The following is a 9,472-nucleotide window of genomic DNA, read 5'->3' on the forward strand; positions in this document are numbered from 1 at the left end:
CACTGCACTCTAGCCTGAGAGACAGAGCAAGGCTCTGTCTCAAAAAGAAAAAAAAAAAAAAAAATTGGGCACCATTTGGGAGCTAAGGCCATTATTTTCCTCTCTATTCATGAGATGACCATGGGCAGGTACAGGGTATTTAGCTCTATTCACATTACTGAAGGATAATTTGTACCCTGAATGTGTTTTAATGGGTAAAAAACTGGGTCAAGCATGGTGGCTCAAGCCTGTAATCCCAGCACTTTAGGAGGCCGAGGCAGGTAGATCACTTGAGGTCAGAAGTTTGAGACCAGCCAGCCAACATGGTGAAACCCTATCTCTACTAAAAATAAAAAATTAGCTAGACATGGTGGCGGGTGCATGTAATCCCAGCTACTGGGGAGGCTGAGGCAGGAGAATTGCTTGAGCCTGGGAAGCAGTGGTTCTAGTGAGCCAAGATTGCACCAGTGCATGCAGTCTCAAAAAAAAGTAAAAATCTGAAGGAAGCTGGGTGATAATCATAGGTACCAGAATTCCAACTTCAGTGATCTTATCTGTGGCAAACAAACACCAGTCAAAGATAATAAGCATTTACACACCAAGTTGTTTCACAAAATGCATTTCCCACCTCCCCCTGCCACTGCCATATATATCCCTGTGAGTTTCGCATTAGGAAAGAATGTTGAGAAAAGCAACACTTACCTGTAACTACACAGATAATAAGCATTAGAGTCAAGGCACAAACCCAGATTGTATAGATCTAAGTTCAGTATTGGCTTTGCTGCCTCATATAGCTTCAGAACCAGATTGCTCTCTGCAAAGATAAGAAAGCGGCAGGTGCTATTAATGCCCGGACTGATGCAATCTGGGAAAACAAAAACCCCAGAAAATTGTCAAGTGATTTGTGTGCTTGTCATTATCTAGGGCCATGGGGTGTGAGTGTTTCTTTTTATACTATTTGTGTGTGCTTTGGGGGTACATATGATATCTGTTACGTGTACAGAATGTGTAATGATCAAGCCAGGGTATTTAGGGCATCCATCACCTCAAGTATTTACCACTTCGATGTATGGAAACATTTCAAGTCCTTTCTTCTAGCTATTTTGAAATATACAATACATTGTTGCTAATGTGAATCAATCTACTCTCCTGTGAAATATTAGGACTTATTCCTTCTGTCTAACTACATGTTTGTCTCCATTAATCAACCTCTCTTTACACTCCCCACACATACCCTTCCCAGCCTCTGGTATCTGTCATTCTACTCTACTTCCATGAGATGTTTGTTGTTGTTGTTGTTTTGACTCCATAGTGGATTACTTCTTTTAAAGAAATCTATGTATGTTTGATTGTTTCTTTTTTTTTTTGAAATGGAGTCTCATTCTTGTTGCTCAGCTGGAGTGCAGTGGCACGGTCTTGGCTCACTGCAACCTCTGTGTCCCAGATTCAAGTGTTTCTCCTGCCCGAGCCTCCCAAGTAGCTGGGATTACAGGCACCCACAGCCACACCCAGCTAATAAAGAATCTGTGTTGAAGCAGCATTTATGAAATGAGTAGTTGGAGCGTGGATGAGAATATGAAAAATCCCGAGTGATAGACTGAGACAATGGGTCTCTTCAAGGACTGTGCCCTCCCATTCCTCCATATTCCCTCCCATCAGTTTTTGTTTTTGTTTTTGTTTAAAGACAAGGTCTGGCTCTGTCACCCAGGCTCAAGTGCAGTGGCACGATCTCGGCTCACTGCAACCTCTGCCTCTCAGGTTCAAGCAGTTCTCCTGCCTCAGCCTCCCAAGTAGCTGAAATTACAGGCACTCACTACCATGCCCAGCTAATTTTTGTGTTTTCAGTAGAGATGGGGTTTCACCATGTTGGCCAAGCTGGTCTCCAACTCCTGACCTCAAGTGATCCACCTGCTTCGGCCTCCCAAAGTGTTGGGATTACAGGCGTGAGCCACCATGGCCGGCTCCTCCCATCAGTTCTTATGTCTGTCACCCATCCCTCAACAGGGCTTTTCCCCTTTCTCACCTGGGGTTCTTATGTTTCCCCAGTTTTGCATGTTCTCCCCACTGAGGTAGGACCCAACCTCTGCCTTCCATTCTACCACCCTCTTGTATCTTTGTGGGTGTCAGTAATATCCTGCATGCCCTTCACTCACTCAGAGGGAATCTTCTGTTGAAGCCATATGCACAGGTTCAGAGGGACAGATGTGATCAAATTAGAGACAAGAACAGACTGACCAGTAATGCAGGCATGTGTAGCCAGTGCCATTCATGGAAAAAAAAAAATCAAGCTGTTTACGACACTCTAGTCAGCACTGGATTCCTACTTATCTTATTTTTAAAATCATGCCCATTTAATTCTTTAATAAACTAGTCAAGCAGGGAAGCAAGGAGGACATGACCAATGTCACTTTTGTGCATGGGCACAGCTTCCTATTTTGTTCCCATGTGAAAGTGTCAGTAAGAAACCAGGGCAGGCCAGGCACGGTGGCTCACACCTGTAATCCCAGCACTTTGGGAGGCTGAGGCAGGTGGATCACAAGGACAGGAGTTCAAGACCATCCTGGCCAACACGGCGAAACCCCGTCTCTACTAAAAATACAAAAATTAGCTGTGCGTGGTGGTGGGGCCTGTAATCCCAGCTACTTGGGAGGCTGAGGCAGGAGAATCGTTTGAACCTGGGAGGCAGAGGTTGTAGTGAGCCGAGATCACGCCACTGCACTCCAGCCTGGGCAACAGGGCGAGACTCCATCTCAAAAAAAAAAGAAAAGAAACGAGGGCATGTGCTCTGTAGAGGAGGGAGAACCTTCAAGAAGAGCGCCAGGAGGACTAGATGATGTTTGTGATGGCTGCTGAGCACTCTTCCCCATCTTCGGCACCTCTCTGGTGCTAAACATCTGCACATCTCTCTTTTTCTTTTTTTTTTTTAACATGGACAGGAAGTAGCATTTATTGGTGGGTATTAAGAGGGGGCAGAGGCCAGGTGCAGTGGCTCACACCTGTAATCTGAACGCTTTGGGAGGCCGACGCGGGCGGATCACGAGATCGGGAGTTGAAGACCAGCCTGGCCAACATGGTGAAACCCCGTCTCTCCTAACAATACAAAAAATTAGCTGGGCATGGTGGCAGGCGCCTGTAATCCCAGCTACTTGGGAGGCAGAGGCAGGAGGATCGCTTGAACCCAGGAGCTGGAGGTTGCAGTGAGCTGAGACCACGCCATTGCATTCCAGCCTGGACAACAGAGGGAGACTCCATCTCAAAAAAAAAAAAAAAAAGTTTGGGAGAGGGGGGCAGCGCTGTGGAAGCCCTCACCAGTGCAAGACCTGCCACTCATCCAGAGGGCCATGATTGGGGATGTACTTGACCCTGTAGCCATCTGGGATGAGCTGCTTCTCAGCCACCATGTCTTCACATTCATCCACATTGAACTTGGTAAAGCCCCACTTCTTGGAGATGTGGATCTTCTGGCGGCCAGGGAACTTGAACTTGGCCCTGCATAGTGCTTCAATCATATGCTCCTTGTTCTGCAGCTTGGTGCAGATGGACATGATAACTTGGCCAATGTGAACCCTGGCCACAGTGCCCTGGGGCTTTCCAAAGGCACCTTGAATGCCTGTTTGGAGCCTACATTGGGGGTAGTGCAAGGTCAGAGACATGAACATACATTTGAAAGGCCTGTCTCCAAGGACCCATAGAACAACCCATATAAGAAACAGGCCATGTACACCACCAAGAAAGCTGCTGTTTGCAGCCATTGCACACTGGGATTAGAACTTTCTTATCAATCACATCTCCTCTCCCATTCATTTTTTCTCCCTCTTCCTTTCTTTCCTCTTTTTTTCCCCTTTCATCCCAGTCTAGTCTCTATCATGGCTGAGAACACCAAGTCATTGCAAAACCCTCCTGATGGGCCATGATGGTCATGAATAGTTCAAAGGATACACCGGTTACTAAGAGTACACCCAAATGGTGGTTTAAGCCCCCACAGCAACCAGCTCTGAGTTTCTGAATGTTTACTTATATATGTCTATTATTTCTCAAGAAGATGCTGATACCCTCAAAGAGAGGAATAGAACCCATGGCGACTTTGGTGCAATGTGAGGGCGGCCATCAAATAGCAACCCAAATGAAGGAAAAACTAGATTTGCTTAAGTGTAGGAGAAATTGATTTGGTAGCATAGTGGATTGTTCAAGCTGTTCATAAGGCAGAAAAAAATCAAAACGAATCAAAAATGCAATAGCACAATTATAACGTGCTGGGAAGAAGTCCTCTCTGCCTTCAATATTGTCCACATTTCTATTGGATTCCTTTACTCTCATTTTACATCTGCAGAAAAACAGAGAGGCTGTAAAAAGTGCCATGAGGGGCCAGAGACAGTGGCTTACACCTGTAATCGCAGCACTTTGGGAGGCTGAGACAGGAGGATCACTTGAGCCCAGGAGTTTGAGACCAGTCTGGGCACCATAGTGAGACCCCAGCATATATATATATGTAAAATAACTATATATAATATATAAATACATTTATATACTATATAAATATATATATACATATATATATATATAATAACTGCCATGAGGAAGAAATTGAAAGAATATTTTTAAATCTGGAGGGACAAAGACCAAGAAACAAGCAAGTTGGTGGTCATCAGTATTATGTTATAAGCATGAATCTCCATTGCAAACTCAAACATTCTAGAAATTACAGTTTTCCTCCCATTAAATTGCTGAGCTACCAACCTTCTGAGATCATGGGAAATCCATACCCTGTCTGCAATGCTTCTTTCTTTCCAGAAATATTCATGTACCTCAGAGTCACACAGATCAACACTCCCCGGCCATCCTGTACACACCATTTAACCACTAAGCTGCTGGTCTCCTGGGCACCTTTTCTGGCCCCTGCCCCATATGTCTCCCTTTGTGCCTAATGTGGAATGCAGGAAGCTTACTGAAGTGTCAAAGGCCCAGACACTGGGTGACAGCGCAAGACCCTGTCACCAAAGAAAAAAAAAAATGCATTTCAAAGCAAGCTTCAGATACCAGTGAGCTTCTTCTATTAACTTGTGCTGCTAACTTCCCTTTTTGTGAGTTAACTGAGGATGACTAGAAATCTGCCTTGAATATGAAGATGAGCAGATAACTTGCTGACAGATTTTTGAAGAGTAGCTGTTCAGGATGGTTTCAGGAATAACTCAGGTATATGGCTGGGTGTAGTGGCTCCCAACTGTAATCCCAGCATTTTGGGAGACCAAGGTGGGAGGATCACTTGAGCCCAGGAGTTAGAGACCAGCTTGGGCAACATAGTGAGACCCCCACGCCTGCAAAAAATTTAAACAAAGGTGAGCTGGATGTGGTGGCATGGGCCCGTGGACCCAGCTACTCAGGAGGCTGAGGTGGGAGAACTGATTGAGCTTAGGAGGTCGAGCCTATAGCGAGCTATGATAGCACCACTGCACTCCAGCCTGGGCAAAAGAGTGAGACCCTTTCTCCAAAAAAAAAAAAAAGAATAACTCAGGTATGAAATAATTTCATATTTATTTATTTATTATTTGGCATGGGGGGATGGAGTTTCGCTCTTGTCACCCAGGCTGGAGTACAATGGTGTAATCTCAGCTCACTGCAACCTCTGCCTCCTGGGTTCAAGCGATTCTCCTCCCAGAGCCTCCAGAGTAGCTGGGATTACAGGCACCTGCCACCACGCCCAGCTAATTTTTGTATTTTTAGTAGAGACAGGGTTTCATGATGTTGGCCAGGCTGGTCTCGAAATGCTGACCTCAGGTGATCCACCCATCTTGGCCTCCTAAAGTGCTGGGATTATAGCCATGAGCCACTGCACACAGCCCATTTCATATTTAAAATGTGGTTGCAGTGGCAAAGAGTTGACTGCCTCACTTAGCTTTTCTTTTTTTATTTTATTTTTATTTTTGGAGACACGGTCTGATATGGTTTGGCTGCTCCCCCACCCAAAATCTCATCTTAATTTGTAATCTCTATAATCCCCATAATCCCCATGTGTCAAGGGCAGGACCAAGTGGAGGTAATTGGATCATGGGGGTGGTTCCCCCATGCTGTTCTCATGATAGTGAGTCTCACGAGATCTGATGGTTGTTTAAGCGTCTGGCATTTCCCATGCTTGCACTCACACTGTCCGTCCTGCTGTCCTGTGAAGAAGGTGCCTGCTTCTCCTTTGCCTCCTGCCATGATTGTAAGTTTCCTGGGGCCTCCCCAGCAATGCAGAACTGTGTCAATTAAACCTCTTTCCTTTATAAGTAACTCAGTCTCAGGTATTTCTTCATACCAGCATGAGAACAGAGTAACACAGGGTCTCCGTCTGTCACCCAGACTCTGTAGTGCAGTGGCACAGTCATGGCTCACTGCAGCCTCAACCTTCTGGGCTCGGGTGATTCTTGCACCTCATCCTCCCAAGTAGCTGGGACTACAGGTTTGTACCACCACACCTAGCTAATTTTTTTTTTTTTTTTTTTTAATAGAGACAAGGTCTTGCCATGTTGCCCAGGCTGGGCTCAAGCAATTCACTTGCCTCGGCCTCCCAAAGTGCTGGGATTACTGGCACGAGCCACCACGCCTGGCCCTCATTTAACTTTTAAAGTTGATAAATTGTATGTTGTATGTCAAGGCAAAACGAAAGACAGAGAGAGGCGGGCAGAGGCAAGCATCAGGAGGGTAGAACACCCTCCCCTTATCACACATATTAACATTTCTTGCACAATTACCCAGTGAATATTCTCGTTTTGGACTTTTTCCACACTCTAAATTTAGTGAGCTAGAATTATCTTTATTTATTTCGCGTTTTTTTTTTTTCCTAAGTCACTGTGTTTTAGGATAGAATTATATTTGAAGCACCACTTTAAGCAACCTTTTTGAAAGGAAGAATGCTGACAAAGAGATCTGTGTTTCCTTGTGGTTAGAATGCAATATCCTTAACTTCATCATTCTGCCAAGAAGCCGAGTCTCTATATGCTGACAATAGAGCAAAGACAGTAATCCAAAACATTCATTACAGGTTTGTAAGATTTAAAAATTTATACATTCAGATTGGAAAACATGAAAAACAGACTTGCTGCCAGACCATTAATTCCAGGCATCTCTGCATTCTGTGTTCTGGAAGCTGTGCACATTGAATTCAATAATGGCCTGAAACATGCCAGGGGTTTTCATTATCTAAAGAAGTCCATGTCGAGCCTTTTTATGACTAAAACACTCTCTAAAATGATACTTAAGGAGTTTTTTTTACCTAATTTACAGACTTTAAAACACTAAGATATGTACATAAAATGTTTTTCTTTAAGTGAGACGTGCCTACAGAATAAAACAATTAGAAGTAATTTCTTTGGTTTTCTTCTTCTTATTTTTTAGTAGAGATGGGGGCCTCAATTTTTTGCCCAGGCTGGTGTCAAACTCCTAACCTCAAGTGATGCTCCTGCCTACGACTCCCAGATTGCTGGGATTACAGGCATAAGCCTTTGCTCCTGGCCTAGAAGTAATTTATTTAAAGTCTTGTTTACAAAGAGAAATGCATGAAGCACGTACAGAGGAAGAAAGAGCACTTCCAAGTGAATGGTTTTTGTTCCTAGTATTTGAGAAACAAAAGGTTCACTGGCAAGAGTCAGTGATGAAATGCGGCTGTGTTTTGGGAAAACATGCGATATTTCCCTTCCATGCCTCATTATGAGATTAATTTGTAGTGTGGAATAAACAAAGCTAGCCCTGGAATTCAAAGAATGGGTTTTAAACCCAGCTCTGCCTCTAATTAGCTGGGAGACCTCAGCCTGTTCCTTTATCTCTCTAAGCCTCACTTTTCTCCTCTATAAAATGGAGATATAGTAACTGCCTCAGAGTGTGACTAAGAAGAGTACATAAAAAAGTATATATGAAAGACTCGAAGTCATGCTAATTATAAGCTATTTTTGTTTCTAAAGTCACAGGGGGCAGGGCGCAGTGGTTCACACCTGTAATCCCAACACCTTGGGAGGCTGAGGCAGGTAGATCACGAGGTCAGGAGATCGAGACCACCCTGGCCAACATGGTGAAACCCCGTCTCTACTGAAAATACAAAAACTAGCCAGGCGTGGTGGCGGGCGCCTGTAGTCCCAGCTACTCAGGAGGCTGAGGCAGGAGAATGACCTGAATCCGGGCGGCAGAGGTTGCAGTGAGCCAAGATTGCGCCACTACACTCCAGCCTGGGTGACAAAGCGACACTCCATCTCAAAAAAAAAATGAATCAATAAAATAAAATAAAAATAAATAAAATAAAATAAAGTCATGGGAAGCCATGCAACTAAACAAGGGGACTAAGTGAAAAGTCTGTAAGAAATAAGAAAGTTTGTATGTATTCCTCACCTGCCATTATCCCAACTAATACAGCTGTCCCTTATTGAGCCTGTACTAATGCACAAGCACTGCATTCCAGGTTTGCTTTCTCTCACTGGGCAGAGCTGATGCCCACTGAATGTACAATTTGTAGAGAAGTCTGATGTGGATGATTGTACTTAGAGTCAAACTTCTCAAATTTATTAAAAGGCCAACACATATTGAGTGCCTACCACATGCCAATCATTATGCCAATGAGCAAGACCAAAATGGCTCCTACTCCCAAGATGTTTACAGTCTAACGGGGGAGATGAAGCCTAAACAAGCATACTCATATTACAGGGACCAACCATTGTGAGGTATCCAATGACTACCTTCATAAAACCAGAGGAGAGGGATGGACAAGGAAGGTCTTCCTGAACAAGAGATGTTTAAGCTCAGATCACAAGAATGACAAGAGGTAGGGAAAGGCCAGACAGAAGAGTGTAGGTAAGAAATTGAGGGCCGGGGCTAGTGGCTCATGCCTGTAATCCCAGCACTTTGGGAGTCCCGGTGGTCGGATCACCTGAGGTCAGGACTTCAAGACCAGCCTGGCCAACATGGCAAAACCCTGTCTCTACTAAAAATACAAAAAAATTAGCCCGGCGTGGTGGTGGGCGCCTGTAGTCCCAGCAACTCGGGAGGCTGAGGCAGGAGAATCGCTTGAACCTGGGAGGCGGAGGTTGCAGTCAGCTGAGATGGCACCACTGCACACCATTCTGGGTAACAAGAGCGACACTTCCTCTCACAAAAAAAGAAAAGAAAAGAAATTGCGACAAAATAGAGCTTCGGCTGTTGGCGAACACATCCCATGTAATTAAGCTTAGTGAGAGATGGGGAAGGGAGGTACAAAGTGAGGTCAAAGAGACACAGGAGCAGATCAGGGAGGGCCTAGTAGCCATGTTAGGGAATTCTAACTTATAATGGGACTGAAGCAGAAAAGTGACATTATCTGGGTTAAGTTTTTATTGGAAATGGAATTGTGCACAATGGAAAAGAGGCCAGGCACGGTGGCTCATGCCTGTGATCCTAGCACTTTGGAAGGCCGAGGCAGAAGGATTGCTTGAGGTCAGAAGTTCAAGACCAGCCTGGGCAACATGGCGAAACCCCATCTCTATTAAAAAAA

At 44.6% G+C, this 9,472-nt stretch overlaps 1 protein-coding gene across 1 annotated transcript; it reads right to left on the reverse strand.

The window, feature by feature from the left end:
• Positions 1-3,284: 3,284 nt before the first annotated feature.
• On the reverse strand, positions 3,285-3,731 carry LOC105525216 (60S ribosomal protein L10-like). Its single transcript, XM_011960758.1, has one exon. The coding sequence runs from the start codon at positions 3,729-3,731 to the stop codon at positions 3,285-3,287; it is 447 nt and encodes a 148-aa protein (XP_011816148.1).
• Between the last annotated feature and the right edge of the window lie 5,741 nt (positions 3,732-9,472).

Source organism: Colobus angolensis, unplaced genomic scaffold, assembly GCF_000951035.1.
Source record: "Colobus angolensis palliatus isolate OR3802 unplaced genomic scaffold, Cang.pa_1.0 Scaffold52, whole genome shotgun sequence".
Lineage (NCBI taxonomy): Eukaryota > Metazoa > Chordata > Mammalia > Primates > Cercopithecidae > Colobus > Colobus angolensis.

Bases quoted from the DNA above. Each gene is read 5' to 3' on its own strand.
- LOC105525216 (XM_011960758.1), bottom strand. From the start codon at position 3,731: ATGGCTGCAAACAGCAGCTTTCTTGGTGGTGTACATGGCCTGTTTCTT.